A 19,200-nucleotide genomic window follows, 5' to 3' on the forward strand; every position below is an offset into this window, starting at 1 on the left:
ACACGACAAAATTTGGGTTCATCGTGCCGGAAGAATATGTGAATGGTTTTCAGACACTCCCCCACCCTATACATCTCAACTGGACTGCAAAATCCACCGGGGGCCGAACCGCACAATAACCCTGGGTTTGGTGTCGGGTGGCGATGGGGTGGGTGGACTTTCTGTGGCTTGTTGTGGGTTTGTGAACCACTGAGGGCTACGGCGGGACGAAGCCTCTTCGTCGTTTCTAGATCCCCTGTTTAATACACAATACACAAACTGTTCATATGTCGTATCATATATCACACGACCACATTTCTTGCTATAATTTCTGTACACTCTTACGTCGTAAACAGAAGTCTTCCCAATCCACTACTTTTCCTGAGATATAATTGCAGATGCAAATAACTTTTTGGTCATTTACATATTCCAGCATCATTCGTTAATCTTCCTGTATATTTATCTAAAATGTTCATTACTTTGTGAGCATAATTTTCCACTTCTAAGTATAACTCAACGTACACATTACCTCTTCAACGACAGTAAGTAGCTCAAAAAGCATGTAGTTTCCCGTCCAAAAAACTACAACAATGTGAACAAAGATTTACAAAAACTGATACGTACAAAGTAAAAATCCAGGTATTAGTAATTAATTCTGTTTCTTCAGCTCATACGATACGATCTCTTTGCTTACAGGTCTACACTCTAGATGGCACTATCAACTGAAGATCGTGCGTTATCTTCAAAGCATTTCCATTCTAGCCAGAAAAGTCATAGGCCTGTGCTTTATTTCTCTCCAAGCTAAACTGGTGTCCAAAATTAAAGCACAAACTCCTATTTCCCCTTCCCGTGTGTAATTCACGACATAATCATTCAAACTGTCAACAGATGTTCGTACATCTAAATGTACATGGATACTCTGCGAATTACACTTACATGCCTGGCAGAGGGTTCATCGAACCACCTTAACAATAATCCTCTATTATTCCAGAACACGATCGTGTTCTGCACGGCAGATGGCATTCCGGTTAACGGACAAACATGCCAACGATGACGTCAGGGCAGCTATAAAACGGGTAGACCACACCCACAATCGCTCTGTACACAGTAAAAGATGGTACAGTATGAGGCAGAGAAGACGTCTACCAGACTCTGCGGTGGATGGCCGTAGGAATTATGGAAGGAGGACAGTAGCAAACTGATGTGGCACGATGGTTTAATGTGAATCGTTCCGCTAGTTCTCGCATGTGGCGAGAATTTATAGAGACCGAAACTGTATCCCGAAGACCAGGGCAGAGCCCACCACGTGTAAGATCAGAAAGAGAGGACCGTTATTTGGCTGTAAGGATACAACGGTATCGCCTTAGTACTGCACAACAATTGGCATGTGACCTCGCACCATCCATAGGACGTGTTGTACCGCGGCAAACGGTATACAGAAGGCTTCAGCAGAGTGGCTTTTATTGTTGGAGACCTGCTGTATGTGTACTTCTGATACTCTTCACAGAAGAGAACGTCTAGAGGAGAGTCGTCAACATGCTTCCTGGACGATCGAACGGTGGGCCAATGTTCTTTTCACAGATGAGTCCCGATTTGGTCTGGAGAGTGATTCTCGACGGATTCGCATCTGGAGGGAGTGTGGAACACGATTTCGGGAACCAAACATTGTGGAAAGAGACCGATACCGAGGAGGATTCCTAACGGCGTGGGAAATTGTATGGGTAAATCGGCAAGGTTTAACCGCTGTTAGGTATCTTGACGAGATCTTGGAACCTCGTGTGCGGTTGTTGCGAGGTGATGGACGATAATGCTCGACCTCGTAGGGCACAGGTGGTATATGTTTCCCTGGAAACGGAAGATATTGGACCTATGCCATGGCCTGCGCGCTTTCCCGATTTGAATCCCATAGAGCATGTCTGTGATGCACTAGGGAGACGGGTTGCATCACGTCAGCATTCACCTGCCTCTCTCCAAGACTTGCGAGTAGCTCTGCAGGAAGAATGGTCGTTATTGCCTCAATATGACATTCATGACTTCATTCGCAGCATGATCCGTCGTTGTCACGCCTGTATAGCTGCCAGAGGTGGTCACACCCCATACTGAGCACATTAACCAGTTGTCGCAATGTGTGTGAAAATCCGTTAAGTTGGAAAAAAACGAAGCGTTATGCATGTTGCCGTTGATTACGTTGTGTATTCTTGATAATGTTTGTACTTTAATATCACCCGTTTACGCTGTTTTGTGGCAAAATAAATGCAACCTTCCAAAATTTCCATTTGTTGCTTTAATTTTGGACACCAGTGTACTTTGCACCGGATACGATCTAAATGGACGCAGTTCATTGAGACTATGCCGTTTTCATCTCACAGCAAGAATCATTTCCGTCGCACGATGCGTTAGGTTCATCTGTAAATATGTCAAGAAACTGCATCCAAATATTCACTAGCAACAAGGAGAAAAGGTGGTTAAGATGGAATTCCTGTAAAAAATTGAGTGTGCAATGCTGATATCATTGCAGTCCTCAAGAACTGATGACAGCTCAAACAGTGGATTCAGTAACAATATACTGAAGGTAATATCTATAAAAGAAAGACGAACATTATATCTTCACATTACATAATGAGTAAAGACTTTAAGAAGAAACAAAAGACCTCAGTTCGAATCTACCTAAAAGATTTCAATTAATCAAGTACTTCATCGAAACTAAAATAAAAATTGTGGATTACTTTTTTCGAAAAACAAATAGCAAAGCATCAGAATGGTATCTGAATAGAGTACCTAGTCAATTTAAGCATCAGCATTTCTAAGTATATTGATCTGTGGACATCGACGTCGACGTCATTAGAGATGGACCTCTAGTTAGGAATAGTGGTGAAAATAGGCAGTGTTCTTTTCACAGGAACCACTTGTCACGTTTTAAGCAACTGTGAGAAAAAAAAAAACAACAAGAAAACCTGAATCTGGATGGTTGTAGATTTGAACCGCCGTCTCCCCGACTTTGGGACCAGTGTCTTACCACTGCAGCATCTCGCTTGGTGTAATTTTCGTATTACGACTGATCCACTATTCACTCTTTTACTATTCACTGCTATTCGACTGATATGACATCTCAAATTTAGGTGCTTTGCACCAGGCATTTCCCAGTTTGTTTGGAGAGCTCTGATGTTATGTCACTATGTGAAACCTGACCGTCAAAGCTATGAGGATTCCAGGTCGTTTTCTTTTTTTCCTAACAGCATCCTAGAGTGTAGGTGGCCCAAGTAAGACACTTGTAAACTACCAGCAACTGTAATGTTGTGTGTGCCGCACTGTTTTTTTTTTTTTAAACTAATTTGTGTCTGATTTTATTCTGAGAAGCTCAGTAATGTATGTAAATACCGTAAATGTAAATTTGATTCAAAAAGTACTTGAAGTGAAGTGAAGTGCAGCTTGACAGCAACAAACTCTTTAGCGCGCAACCCGCAACGATAGTAGTTGTGAATATTTGAGTGTAGACCCCCCCCCCCCCCCAAAAAAAAAAAGGACAATTGATTTATTAAAAAAAGAGAAATGTTAATCTGTATCTTGTGGAAAGAGGAAGTGTTGCTAGGCCGTAGCTCAGAATGTGTTGTTACATTTAATGTAAATTGATAATTTAGTGATAAAACCGAGTAAAGTATGTGTAAGAGTTGCCAAAATATCTTGTTTTTGGAAAAGGAGGTGAACTTCATTGTCGTCGCCGTCTATCCATCGACAGAATTGTAAGTGTACAAAGTTCACTAAAATACAGGAAAAGAAATGCATTCTCTATAGTTTTCATTCAATAAGTAACAACCTCTCATAATTTCTTAATTACAGTAATTGGATTATGTTATTGTACAATAGTATGGTGTTGAACTCCATTGACCAATTTTGATGTAGCAGGACGTGTAGGTTGAAGGAAGTTTGTGTGCTAAGTAATCTCCTTTTCTCACGAAATGCAGATTGCTGTTTAATCTTATTTACTTACAACAGTGGTCCCTTAGGTATGAAAAGCTACGAAAACTTCGGATCTAAGCTATCCGCAATACGGCCAAGTAACTAACAGAGTCGTATTTTAAACTTTAAAGAACAATAACTTCCTCGAAATTGTAATACGTTACCAACTGGTTCAGAAGATGATCATTCGGGTACCAGTTACTACATAAAGTAAAAATCTCAATCAAAAATCAATCTCTCTCTCTCTCTCTCCAAACACATATATAAATATTCATATTATTATTATTAAAAAAAAGTCATTTTATTCAACATTTGTGTGAAAGACTATGAATCTATTGTTTTGCTAGACCAGGAGCTCTGCATTGTCGGTTGAAGTTAGATAAGAGACGCCATCATCACATTTCGGAATTATGTGGGCCTGTTTATAGTTCTCGGATATACCGTAAGAGCAATACGCTCTCTGTCCGGCCCCGGTAGCTGAGTGGTCAGCGTGACGGAACGTTAATCCTAAGGTCGCGGGTTCGATTCCCGGCTGGGGCGGAGATTTTCTCCGCTCAGGGACTGGGTGTTGTGTTGTCCTAATCATCATCATTTCGTCCCCATCGACGCGCAGGTCGCCGAAGTGGCGTCAAATCGAAAGACCTGCACCAGGCGAACGGTCTACCCGACGGGAGGCCTTAGCCACACGACATTTCATTTCAATACGCTCTCTCATGATGGTATTTTTATTTCATTGGATATTAAACTAAATGATCTGTTTGAAATCGGGGAATATAAACAGAGAGAGAGAGACGGGAGAGGGGGAAGTGGCAAAGGCAAGTTTCATTCAAATGAATGGATTTATGGTAAAAAATTATAAAAATAAAGCATATTTACAATAGGACAAAACTACAGATGTTCGAACTAGCAAAGCTGCTCGCGTTTGCAGGTTTCCTGAGTACCGGTGACGAGGTTGCCCCTGGCAACGCTGCCCTGAAAGATCAGCAGCTGGCGCTATCATGGGTGCAGCAGAACATCGCCAGCTTCGGCGGAGACCCAGAGCTGGTGACGCTGTTTGGAGAAAGCTCGGGGGCCATGACTTCGTCCATCCATTTGGTGTCGCCGCTGACAGCTGGTCAGTATCTGGCGCGTCACTCACGCGCGCTATGAAACTACTCCACTAATGTGCAAAATTTTTCAGTTTTAACATTTTTGTTGATACAGGACCAGCAATCTTATTTTTATTACTCCGCGAACCGTCTATTAGCAAATCTGTCATAGTTGCAGTACGTATGTTTGCGATTACATTCGAAGCAGCTGGTTCATTCTCAAGCCTGACCTACTTAAGCCTTTTTTTTCAAAAGAAATTAATTATTTTAATTCATACATACCAGCATTTAAAGCGTCTGGTCTTAGTAACTAACTTCACAATGGCAATGCATGCCTTATACTGCAATCGTAAATGAGTGTCACAATCAACACAAATCGAATCAAATTGCAGGCGAACACAGCCAACAGTACAAGGAGAAGTTCAACGTCGCTAGTGTTGTATGACACAAAATTTGTAGTCGCGCAACAAATGTATTTTTATTTATTTATTTTTTATTGTCATTTTTTACTTACTGCGACTCTTTAATAAAGACGCTGGAATGCCTCTTATTTAATATGATGCGCCGATTGGCTGTGGACGAGTGCCTGAATATGAAACGCCTGTCTTATATTTAAATGTACAAACTAGTACGCACGACACTATAATTTGCATTTGTGCAATGCCTGTATATTTGCCATTGTCATTTACTACATTGATGTAAAGATTAATAAAGGTGTTTTGATGCATCCTCACTTAAAACGCGACACGGCCATTGGCTGCGGACGTGCGCTTGTAGACTAGACTCGACACCAACGCCATCGAACATTTCCTGGTACTGTTGGCTGTGTTGGTCTCAAGTTTGATTCTGACTTACTGAGCACTCATATGTTGGCTGTGACACTCATTTCCTATTACTTTGTAAAGCTTGTATAGCTGTTATGATGTTAGTTATTGAGAGCAGGCACTTTCAGTGCAGGTATGTCTGAATCCAAGTACTTAATTTCTGTCACATTTGAACTGTTCATATCGTAATTTCACATTTGTATTCACTTATTTCACATTTGTATTCACTGCTCACTGAAAACTACGTACTGTTTTTTGTAGCCTCAGTAGGTCAGGCTTGAGAATGAATCAGCTCCCTCGAAACTAGTCGCCTAACATGCATACTGCAACTTTGACAGATTTGTTAATAAACTCTTCAGGAAATAATGTTCGAGAAGAGATCATCTTTCGTTAACGAGTTGTCGAAATGATTACTTAGTAAGTTTAGGCTTAATCATAAGACATTTGATATATGGCAGTGTTCAGTGCATTAACTAGAAAAGTTCTGAAACTAAATACACACATTTTGAAAAAGTAATAGAAGCAGAGAAAATTTTCTTCAACAAAAAAATATTCTGAGTGGCCAAAATTCAAAATTAATGGGAAGGTACTGCTCAAGCCTTTGTGATGCATTTATACCTAACGCCCGACATTCAAATCGCTACTGATCTGACTCACAGTAGTATGGTTCTACAGAAGCAACTTGAGATCTGTTGATCAAAAACTTGTGGTCGTTGTATGCGTCGGTTTATGCATAAAGAAACATTGCCTCTGCATTACTGAAGACCGAACTGTAGCCCCTACGACGATAGTCTGACGATATCATGTAGCTGCATACAGGTAGTGATGAGTCACAAATAATCCGTGATACATGTGTGTTCTTATAGTGCAGCTAGGTGCTAGTAGTTACGATAATAGCTAAGAGGTGTCACTATCGTACAGGCAAGGAAATGAAATCTTCGGCACACAAAACAATGTATTTTTCGTAAATAAGTTTCATCTTTTGCCAATATTATGTCTTTTGTTAATTACTAGTTCTTTGGGGAGTTTGGTTCTTAGAGTCGATGAAGGAATGAAAGTGATATAATGTGACATGTGAAAATCCGAATTTTTGTTCACTGAGTATATGATAGCGGCGTAATTAGTATCTGGATAGCGTGAGTGAGCCATTTACACGAGGAGAAATCTATGCTATGTAATTCGGCAGTTTATGGTACTGAGGAAACGAGAAATATACGACTAACCCAGCTCCAGCTGCTTCGTTCCCGTAGACTGCGTGGTCTGCATTGCCTGTTTTCTGTTTTATTTTTGGTTAAAGGGAAATACCGATCTTTACAGATTTAGCTTTAAAAATATTTCAATATAACGAAATACTTTCTTAAGAATTTTCATCCCTATTTGACCCCTTTAGAAGCAGAATTTCTAACCGATAAGTCAAATACAAATTTTTATTGACGTAACTTTAAAAATGCTTTAGTAGTACTTTAATAACGATTTATTTAAAAAAAAGCTTTCACCCACTATTTTACCCCCTTAGTGGTTGATTTCCAAAAATGCTGAAACTCGCATTTTATATTTCTGACCGAGAAATCAAATACCAATTTTTGTATTGCTAGCTTCAAAATTACCTTAATAGCGACATATTTCCAAAAAAATCTTTCGTCCCCTACGTCACACCCTTACTGGTGGAATTTAGAACAATCCGTCATTAATGGGAACCTACGATATTTGATCTACATCCAGACAAAATTATCCCATTGTCCGCCCCCGGTAGCTGAGTGGTCAGCGTGACACACTGTCAATCCTAAGGGCCCGGGTTCGATTCCCGGCTGGGTCGGAGATTTTCTCCGCTCAGGGACTGGGTGTTGTGTTGTCCTAATCATCATCATTTCATCCCCATCGACGCGCAGTCGCCGAAGTGGCGTCAAATCGAAAGACCTGCACCAGGCGAACGGTCTACCCGACTGGAGGCCCTAGCTACACGACATTTCATTTCATTTCAAGGGTTAAATTTCCAAAAACACTGAAACACATATTTTATACTCAGGAAATGACAGTATGTCGAAATTTTCATACAACTATTTACTTTTATTAAACAGCTAGTAAAACCTGGAACCAGAAAACGTTTGATGCACGCTTCAGATACGGTCAGAGTGGTTAGTTTCAACTACAGCTTTTCTGGCTAAGGAACACTACTCGCTTTCCAACAGGGAATCACGTGTGCTGCAGAAAATCACCGAAAGGTGAGTGGACATTTTCAGTAGGCAGAACAACATACCACACCACCGCACACCCTGGACATTGTTCGGGCGTCGTACATGGCCCGTCTTCAAGTGGGACAACGAGTCCCGTGACTCTGACTTTGTAAAATATCGCCTAAGTCATGAAAAACAGTCGTAACTACCAGCAGCAACATCTTTACACTGAATGTTAATACACATCCAGCTTACCAGACGACTAACTGCCACATCCGTATGGCAGTGACGTGGCGCACTGCCTATGATGTGCTTCAAGGCTGCTGTTCACAGGGAATTCCGTTTGTGAGGAAGACCGTGGGGAAATCTGGCAGAACCATTCTCGACACATGATTAGGTGCAACTCTTCTTTTCATTGCACCCCAGATTTACTTTGCACGATTTAGATCTGGAGATGTTGATGACCATTCCATACAGTGGATGTTTTCAACTACGTTAAATTCCTTCTATAATTTCATTCGACAAGAACGAGCAAAATCGACCTTAAATAGCAATCTGTCTCAACTGCACCTTCGGATGTAGCCCTTGATCTCGTTTCTTTGGTGTTGTCACCATTCATAAAAATGAAGCTGGGCGATAGAGGCGAACGAGAGAAAACAACTGCTATGGACATCTGCTGAAGCACAGCAGAATTACAAAGGAAGGATTCGACAACATACATCAGTGGCGGCACCGCAAAACAAAGGCTTCTGGAGTACATGCAAAAAAAATGCGTCATCATGTAGCAACGGATGGAATTTCACAACTCGAAAAGTCAATCACTGTGCCCAAAAGAGTCATTAGATTACCCCGGAAAACCTAAATCTCGAAAGTCGTGTGGTGATTTGAACCTGTTTGAATGCGGGGAGAGTGCCGTAACTATTGCACCATGCGGCTTAGTCCTTGATTTACCATAAGTGTCAGTTCGAAACATGTCGCATTCATTTAACTGAAGTGACAGAAGTCATGGGATACCGATATGCCCATATACAGTTGGCGGCAGCATAACGTACACAAGGTATAAAAGGGCAGTGCATCGACGGAGTTGTCTTTTGTACTCAGGTGATTCATCTGAAAAGGTTTCCGACGTGATGATGGCTTCACGTTGGGAATCAAGAGACTTTGAACGCAGAATAGTAGATACAGCTAGATGCATGGGACATTCCGTTTCCGAAATCGTTAGGGAATTCAGTAATTCGAGATTCACGGAGTGAGCCGGGAATCTCAAATTTCAGGCATTATCTTTCACCACGACCGAGAGCAGCGGTGTTTGCCTAGAGTTGTCACTGGTAACAGACAAGCAACACTCCGTGAAATAACCACAAAAACCAATATGGGACGTACGATGAACGTATCCGTTAGGATAGTGCTGCGAAATTTGGTGTCAGTGGGCTGTGGCAGCAGACGCGTGCAGTTTCTCATGGGCTCGTGACCACATCGGCTGCACCCTAGACGAATGGAAAACCGTGGTCTGGTCAGATTTCAGTTGGTAGGAGCTGATGGCAGGCCGGCCGCTGTGGCCGAGCGGTTCTACGCGCTTCAGTCCGGAACTGTGCTGCTGCTAGGTTGCAGGTTCGAATCCTGCCGCGGGCATGGATGTGTTTGATGTCCTTAGGTTAGTTAGGTTTAATCAGGTCTAAGTCTAGGGGACTGATGACCTCAGATGTTAAGTCCCATAGCGCTCAGAGCCATTTGAACCATTTGATAGCAGGGTTCGAGTGCGGTGCAGATTCCACGAAGCCATGTACCAAAGTTGCCAACAACCACTGTGCAAGCTGATGATTGCTCCATAATGGTGTGGGTTGTGTTAACATGGAATCAACTGTGTCCTCTGGTCCAATTGAACCGATCATTGACCGGAAATGGCTATGTTTGGCTGCTTGGAGACCCCATTCAGGGACTTCATAATCCCAAACAAAGATGGAATGTTTAAGGATGACAATGCGCCACAATTGTTTCGAACTGGTTTGAAGAACATTATGGGCAATTCGAGTAAATGATCTGGCCACACATCGAACATTCATGGGACATGATCGAGTGGTCAGTTCGTGCAGGAAATCCTGCACCAACAACACTTTTGCAACTATGGACGGCTATGGAGGCAACATGGCTCAGTATTTTTGCAGTGGACTCCCAATGACTTCTTGAGTACCGAGCGAGGTGGCGCAGTGGTTAGCACACTGGACTCGCATTCGGGAGGACGCCGGTTCAATCCCGCGTCCGGCCATCCTGATTTAGGTTTTCCGTGGTTTCCCTAAATCGCTTCAGGCAAATGCTGGGATGGTTCCTGTGAAAGGGCACGGCCGACTTCCTTCGCCATCCTTCCCTAATCCGATGAGACCGATAACCTCGCAGTTTGGTCTCCTCCCCCAAATCAACCAACCAACCAACTTCTTGAGTCCACGCTACTTCGAGTTTCTGCAATACGGTGGGCAAGAGGAGGTCCGAGACGATTTGAGGAGGTATCTCATGACTTTTGTTACCTCAGTGTGCAGCGTGATTCCATTTTGTACGGACAGCTTGACGCTCATTTGTAGTGTTTATTAAGTTTCATCTTTTCATTTTACTATTGTTGACTCTGTACGACGTACTTTGAGTGCTTAACCTCTCGTACAGGGTTGTTCTCCAGAATCATCCTGCAGAGCGGAAACTTCATCGGACGCCCAGGCCCCTTGGAGGCAGCTCGCCGGAACGCATTTCGTCTGGGAGCAGCTCTTGGCTTCGAGACGGACGACTCTGAGCAGCTGGTGGACTTCCTGCGCTCTGTCAGCGCTACAGACCTGCTAGTGGATAACTCGTTGATCCTGACAGACGAGGTACGTCAGTTCCTAAGCAATGTCTCTGATCGCTATCAGTAACATCTGCGCTTTGGATGGAAAAGTTTTCCTGAAAATCCGGGGCTGTTGCCAACCAGATGAAAAAATGCTTTGTTCCTCCAGTTTAGATGTCAGTCGATCATCGCAGCTGTAAAAAATATTTGATACAGACTAACAAAAGTGCGTCGAGTTATTTTAGCATGAGAAATATTTGAACACGACGTCTAAAGATTACCACGCCGCGATATGTGCGCTACAAAATAAGTACGTGAGGGGACTGACAGATTTTCGTCCAGTGTCTGTGTAGCGCATTACATTAATTACAAGCACTGATGATTATCAGACTTCAAGCCTTGCAGGTAATACTTATATTCAGTTTGCAACTATTAGTGCAAAAGTGTGCTGTAAGTCTGTAAGTGTGTGAGCTGTAACAGTGTGTATAGCCGTCATGGAACGGCGGAGAGCCATGTCCACGTACTTCGGCGTGTGTAGGTCAAATCAGACAGGTACAGACGATTGTGTATTGTCGAATCGGTCTCAGATTTGGCGCTTCAATGCCGCCGGTTAGTGACAGTTATAAAACAACAAACGTAAAACAATGGATGAACGTTGTCATGTCTGATGAACAACGCCGAGGAAGAAACACAATATCATTGTGTGATACAGGCAGCACTACAAAGGGGCGAATATTGTAGGAGAATTTTATAGATGAATTAACCCACATAGCAGGCATTATTAAATGGTTTGTAAATGAATGAGTTGTCGGAGATCCCATTCACACGTGTAAGTTGTTTACGTTTTGTGCAAAGGATTTTGACCGCTTAGAAAGTCAAACACGTGAAGTTACTCGTTGGCTGGAGTACCACTAATTAAACTTCAAAACATCTTCCTAGTTTCTGTATCTCACGATTCGTAGCTAAACTGGTCCACAACGATCGTCGTGTGAGAGGTGCCCGTAATTATTAAGCGTTTACATCTTCTCCACTATAGCGTCTACTATCGTCAACTTTGTCTCTTTGTATCTCAATGCACGCTTGGTAGGCTGAGGCTGGGTGAGGTTTGTAATACCTTATGTCAGAGATTGTCCGGCCAAGTTGATGGGTTGGCAGAACTTGGAGGACACACACACTGTAGCAGACTGAGTAGACTGACCGTTGCCGCTTTGCCAACTACTTCTGCGCGCCATATCCTCTACTATTTTTTAATACGATTAGGGCAGATTAATAATGTTGCGAAAGATTCATTCGATGTCAGATTCATGATTAGAAAATCATTGTCTTGGTAACCACAGTAACCACGTGGACCTCATCAGTGACTTCTCGCATGTGTTCTACAAGTCGTTGCCTCATCCTCTTCCTTCTCACGATTTAAACATATACATGTAGAAATCTTTAGACGAGAGTGTGTGAGATCGTATTAGTAAAGATCCCGTGTTCCGAGCTTGCCTCCATATTGTCGTGAGAGACATGTTTGTCTAAAAGAAGCGTAACTTGAAAATTAATGTGTAAATGAGGTCCTTTAACCAATTATTTGTTTCTCTAGTTTCAATATATACCTCCTACTGAACAAAATGTTTTGACTCACTGTACGGCTCCACACTTCCTGTTTACTACTGAAAACCTGCCTTGCACAAGTTAGCATATCACATTGCACAGCAGCGTGATTTACGCTCTAAGGGAAATAGCGTCGCACAACGAAGGAATTATCCGAATGGGAAGGAAATCGGTAGATTTAATGTACTTACGCAGACAAACAAGTGATTACAGTTCCAGAAAAATAGGATGGTTTATTCAAGATAGAGCTTCACAAACTGAGCAAGTCAATAGCATGTTGGTGCACCTCTGGCCTTTATGCAAGCGTTACTCGGCTTGCCATTGATTGATAGAGTTGTTGAACGTCCTGCGGAGCGATATCGTGTCAAATTATGTGCAACTGGCGCGTTAGCCGATAGGAGGGCCCTGCCTATAATGTTCAAAATGTTTTCAGTTGGGAAGTGATCTGGCGACCTTCCTGTCCAAGGTAGGGCTTGGCGAGGACGAAGACAAGCGGGAGAATGTCTCGCCGTTTGCAGACGGGCATTATCTCGCTGAAATGTAAGCCCAGGATGGCTTGTCATGAAGGGCAATAAAACGGGATCGTCGACGTATCGCTGGGCGGCAAGGATGCCGAGAATGATAACCGAAGGGTCCTCCTATGAAAAGAAAAGGCAGTCTTGACTGTCACTACTGGTTGGCCGTATGGCGGGCGATAGGTTGGGATCCAACTGCTGTCCGCGACGTGTGTTTCACTTGCAGATGCAGAGGATTTTATTCGAGGTATTGTTACAGAGTAGAGCAGATCTTCCGTTAAGCAGATAACGCTTCTAGTTTCAGGACTAGGAGTAGTTATTTTGTGGATTTGTGGTGACAGGTCATGTGTGCAATTCTTCATAATTTCACAGGATAGAATCCTTAACTGTTAAAACCGAGAAAAGCTTACAAGGCTGCACATTAAAAAGTTTCAATACTGCTTTCAACAGCCTGTGGAAGGCGTTGCATGCAGCAGCATATACGACGAGCAATTCTGAGGTTGTGTTCCAAAAATGAACAGCATAGAGACAGAAGTGATGACATTTTCTGCAGGACCTGACCATCATTTTGCAGGAGAATGCTCAAGCACGTACAGTGCAACCTGTTACTGATTTGTTTGACTGATGGGGCTGCTAAGTACTATACCACCTACTGCACTCCCCTGACGTAAGCCCTCGTGAGTTCAATTCGATTTCTAAACTGAAGGAAACACTTCACGGCATTCGCTTCAGAACCGCTACAAATTCGTCCGTCAATAGACCGCGCCGCTCGAACTGTCAACACAACTGGGACTGCTAAGAGTATCCTACGACTTCCGCATCGCTGGCAACGGGTTATACACAATGCTGGTGACTACATTGAATGTCAGTAAAACTTTGAAACACGTATCTATTTTGTACGAGCTGTAAATAAATAGTTGCCACTATTAAAGTTCCAACCCTCGTATCTAATGGATATTTAAGGCCTACTTCTAGCAGTCTTATGACTAAGCAATGCAGTCGATGTCTAAAGGCATAGTGTACGCTTTTTTTACATCAGGCACAACGACAGTTCCCGTAACATTATTATTAATCAGCCACAGAATGTTTATTATCGAATTCTTGTTTTATGTATCGTAGCGAGCAGCGAAAGTTGTGGCTGTTGCTTCAGCGCAGCGGAATCGCTAACTGGGATGCTGCATCGTTCTACAAGGGAGAAATTGACGCCTGGAGATCTTTTGGTGCGAAGGACTGAGTCAGTCAAGCCGGCGCATGCTTACAGGGCAGATCCCGAGTGCCTGCGCTTTTCGCGACCGCCCGTAAGAGTGGAGGATTTCTGTGGAGAGATTATACTGATAGTCACACCGAAGTTAAAACGCGAGTAGAACGCTCATATGAGAGAGCAAAGTTAGAACGTTGAAGCTCAGAATTATACTTTGTATCGGAAGGAGTAGTTGTATAATAAAGGCATTCACATAGAAATGAAACGGCTATGGTAGACTCACACAAATTCGTGAAAATGAGTGACTGCAATTGTAGAGTGTGTGCAACCAGAACAAGTAGGGACTTGTTACATGAACGTAAAGTGGAATAAAATTAAATGTGTCGTACAAAAGTGTTTACATATTACAACGTCCTCAATATTAATAGAATATTTTGGAAGGGGCTGAATCTTAGAACAGTGTAGAAGAATAGATAGAGCATACCTCTTAACCAGACAGTGAGAACTTCAATTATTGGCGCATGCAGCACGGGAGTAAGTTCGCCCACTATATCTGGCTATTTATTAATATCTGATACATAATTTTCCAAGCAACCAGATTATAGTGAAGAATAACGAACAATAAAAGGAAGTAAACAGAAGGGTGACTTACACGGTCCATATGCAATGAAATGTATGGTATCTATATGAAGTCAGATCTGCAACCGTGCGGGGTAGCCGGCACGGTAGTTCAGCATGTTCTGTCAGAGTGCTGCGTGCTCTCTGTAATAAAAGAAAACTGAGTCAAGGAATGAACGATGAACTTGAACGGATGTCTTGTCACGTCCGCCCAGACGAAACGCAACGAACTGTATCGGAAAAAAGGCACCTTGTCACGATTGCCGCGGCTACCCCCGTCGGAGGTTCGAGTCCTCCCTCGGGTATGGGTGTGTGTGTTGTCCTTAGCGCAAGTTAGTTTAAGTTAGAGTAAATAGTGTATAAGCTGAGGGACCGATGAACTCAGCAGTTTGGACCCATAAGATCTTACCACAAATTTCCAAAATTTTTCAGATCTGCAAAGCGCATTGAGCGTATACAAGGAAGGGTGGTGCAAATGGTCACAGTGTTGCCTGAGTGGAGAGAGTGTGTAACAGAAATCCTGAAAAATCTCAACCGGCAACGCAACACACCACTTTCAGTAAAAGGTCACACCACCATTTAAAAGTGGACATCCCCACTTTATATAGTTTTTGTATTTGGTACTTAGCTCGTTTTATATTTTGGCTTCCTTGTCTTTGGAGTATGATTGTCGTCTCCGGATTTTCCGGTAAGATGAAATCTGAAACATTCCACGATTGTGAAAGTTCGATAGACCGCTATTTAAGAAATAGTAAATGTTCACACTTTTAACTTTTGTATCATTAAACACTTCGAACAACTGATGACATAAATAACTTTCATATATTCCTCTGATCTGCAAACTTCACTTGGTACAAAACATGTCTGATTTTTGTCTCTTTATATACAAGTTCACACAACTACTCTTCAGGGCAAGCGGGGACGTTTTAGGCAAAGAACCTAATTATATACATCACAGGGAAAGACAATATTTAAATTCAGTTATACATTCATTCCTTACTTAAAGCAGAATAAAAATCGTTAGGAATGTTTTAAATAGATTTATAAAATTTTCATTATGCTTCTCTTCACATCGAATGGAAGCGCTAAATATGACATTCACGTAAAAACAGTTTTGTCTGATGTTACTGCTCCACAAATGACACTGTCGATATCCACCGGTATCAGAGAGTTCATAACGTGAATAAGGCTTGGTTACATCACAGCAAATACGAAGCAAGACGTCGTGCATCTCGCAAGAAACTTTTTAAAAATCTTCAAGAACTATATCTGAGTGCAGAATCTATAGATATTCTACGGCCCTTACGTTCGTATCTCGTAGAAGAATAATAGCAATTCTCACAGAAGCGCACAAGCAGTCAGTATTCCCACTCTCCATTTTGCGAAAGGATAGGGAAGAAGCCTTAATACATGGGGTACAAAAAACCATCCTCTGCAACACGCTTCATAGTGATTTTCAGAGCAAAGATGTAAATGTAGATGAAGGTCTTCTCCTGACTTTCTGCGAGACTGAAACCGAGATTTTGATTCTTCGAATCTTTTATTTGCTGACGTTCAAGTAATCCCGCAGCATATGGAAGCCCATTAAAAAGCGCTGTACTCACATGCAAAAGATATGTTCCCTACGATAACGTTTCTGTTGTAAAATGCAGAGTAATCTTCCCAAATGAACAAAATAAACAAGCTTAAAACTGCTGCAGATGAAAAGTTACTTGAGATATTAAAATATGTTGGTGTGACATAAGCTAAGAAAGAGATACGACCTTATCAAAATAAAAACAATATTCCAAAATATCTCCAGATTACTCAAAAAACTGTTAAAACTGAAGAGATTGTAATACAAGTTAAATAATGGAGTCGACAGCAATATAAGTTTCTCAAATAAGGACAATGCGCGAATCTGATGAGGACGAAACTCAGGAGGTTCTAACCATGTCAAAAGATGTAATCTCGCAGGTCGCATCCCATATAACAGCAGAAGAAAGGAACTAAATATGATAAAATTGCTACACCAGATCTGAGAGTCTCGTTTGACTGCGACATATGCAGCGTATGAAGTAAGGGAAAAATCCTAAAATAATGACGACATACCGACCCATGAAAAAAGAATTAGAGAGAAGAGATGTAAGGGAGATCACATAAACGATGTAGACATCGTGAAAACGAAGTGTAGTGGAAATATAATCTTAAACGGAGAAATGTGAGAGTCATGGTGACGTTCATTTCTAGGCCACAGTGCATTCAATCGGTTCGAGACTTAAAATTCCGAAAACGTAAGGAATTCTGGAACTTGTATGAGCTTATTTCATTTTTTTGTCTAAATGTATAATTTTTAAAAGGAGAATATTAAATTCTGATTAAAAACTAAAACTGAACACCCTGAGGTAATGGTCTCACATGAATGAAGTTTCACTGATCTGTTATATAGGTTACGCACCGAATACGATTATAATCACAAGGTCACATATCTGTGGAGAGAACACACTGCATAATTTCAGAAATTTGATTATTCGCCTCTGGCTGAAGTCATCTATAAAGAAGGTCATACAGATGCCGGATACGATTTTTGAAGACAGTGTTTGGTTATGTTATCAAGTGTTATCGAAGCTGGTCAAGGAACTGCCACCGACAACTGTACACAGTTGCCAACTCAAGTACAGCGTGGTAGACAATGCTTTCGAAGAGTCTCCCGTAGAGTCAGAATACGACCAAACGGAAATCCAGTAGACTGCGACGACCACGATTCCCCAAGCCCTACAGATACATCTATTAGCTGTATAACTTTCCTTTCGCCGTTTCGCAATAGATGGCAGTAGCGGCAAGTAGTGGTGCAGGTGAAGCTTAGGAATTTCAAAATATTAGTCAGTTTGTGATTGCATTTCAAAGTTATTCTCGATTGAATATGTCAACTTACCACCCTATTTCGTGTCGTTTACGGGAAGGTTTAATTATCTGCATCAAGATGAAGAAATGTGCGGCTGAGGCTCATAAAATTCTGGGCAAGACCTATGGTGATGCACCTGTTGAAAGAACATGCAGAGAATGGTTTCAACGCTGCAAGGACGGTTATTTTGACGTCGAAGACCGGTATGGCGGTGGAAGAGAGAAGGTTTATGAAACTACTGAAACCGACGGAAAGAATCACAGGAGATCGCTATCGAAAGCAGTTGATACGTTTGAGCCGAGCACTGAAAGACAAACGGCCACAATACAGCGATAGACACGGAAAGGAGATTTTGCAGCATGAAAATGCTCGACCCCATGTCGCAAAACTCGTCAAAACATACTTGGAAACGTTGAAATGGTAAGTTCTACCCCACCCGCCATATTCTCCCTCTGACCACTACCTTTTCCGATCAATTGCATGCGGCCTGGCTGACCAGCACTTCCGGCTAAATCGTCCGGCCCGCGACGTCAATTCATCCGGCACGCCGACAGTACTTCAATGTGTTTCAGAAAACGTATGGAACACGAGACGTCATACAATTTCAATTTAAATATTGTATTTAGAGTACTAGGAGATTTTCAAACGTGCGGAGACCTCCTGGCTGGCATGTGCCTTACAGTTACTATGTTCAGCGATCAGGACTCAGTTGCAAGATGTGCAGACTTTCGGCACTCTTTACATACTCTGCTATGTCACCAAGCACTCTGTAGGAATTTCTTGTATATTTAAAGCAGTGAACTTAATTTTGGGACATGCACTCAGTCACCGACGGTTCCATGGGCTTCTTGAAGAAACTGAGTCCGAATTCTGTGATTTGCCTTATCCCACAGCAGGGAAGTGGCCCAGCTGCGGTAAATTCCTGTTTCGTTTTCATAAGCCCCGAAACGAAACAGATGTTTTTGTCGATGAAAAAGATAGAGCTGATTCATAGCTGTCGAAGTTGTCATTTTTGGTCGACGTTACAACCAACGTGAATTACCAGAACTTGAAACTTCAGCGAAAGGAATAACCTTATCTGTGATCTGTGCAGAAGAATCATCAAAGGATTTCGGAGTAAATTGTTGTTGCTTGTATCACAATCGGAAGAGGAAAACTCTCCTCATTTTCACTGTTTCAGAGAGTTTTGTGCTACAATGCGTGAGGAAGTCAACCTAGATTTTCCCAAAAACAATGTTCGTGACTGGAAGAAGCATTTTCGAATCCGAGAGTGGCGTTCTTCTATTCCAGAATTCGTTTGATTATAATCTTGATGATGTGAGAGTTGAACTACAGTAGGAACTCACTTATTTGCAAAGGAAATTACTTGTTGAAATAGAAGCACCGAGAAGCAAAACTTGTTGAATTTTACGGCTGCTTATTTTATGTCGAGTTTCCGAAACTGAAGAAATTTGATTCTGTTGAGGCATCAGTGTTGTAAACAACTTATGTTTGTGTGTAAACATTTTCAAAAATGAAGTGTGTTAAGTCAGCACAGCGAACAAGTTTGATT

At 42.0% G+C, this 19,200-nt stretch overlaps 1 protein-coding gene across 1 annotated transcript in view; it reads left to right on the forward strand.

The window, feature by feature from the left end:
* The window catches only part of LOC126252034 (juvenile hormone esterase-like), a 126,648-nt gene that overhangs the window by 66,415 nt on the left and 41,033 nt on the right, over positions 1–19,200 (forward strand). The window contains exons 4-5 of the mRNA XM_049952819.1: positions 4,865–5,050; positions 10,678–10,877. Coding sequence (XP_049808776.1) covers positions 4,865–5,050; positions 10,678–10,877 — 386 coding nt within the window. The remainder of the gene's footprint in view (positions 1–4,864; positions 5,051–10,677; positions 10,878–19,200) is intronic.

The sequence above is a fragment of the Schistocerca nitens genome, chromosome 4 (assembly GCF_023898315.1).
Source record: "Schistocerca nitens isolate TAMUIC-IGC-003100 chromosome 4, iqSchNite1.1, whole genome shotgun sequence".
In the NCBI taxonomy this organism is placed as follows: Eukaryota; Metazoa; Arthropoda; class Insecta; order Orthoptera; family Acrididae; genus Schistocerca; species Schistocerca nitens.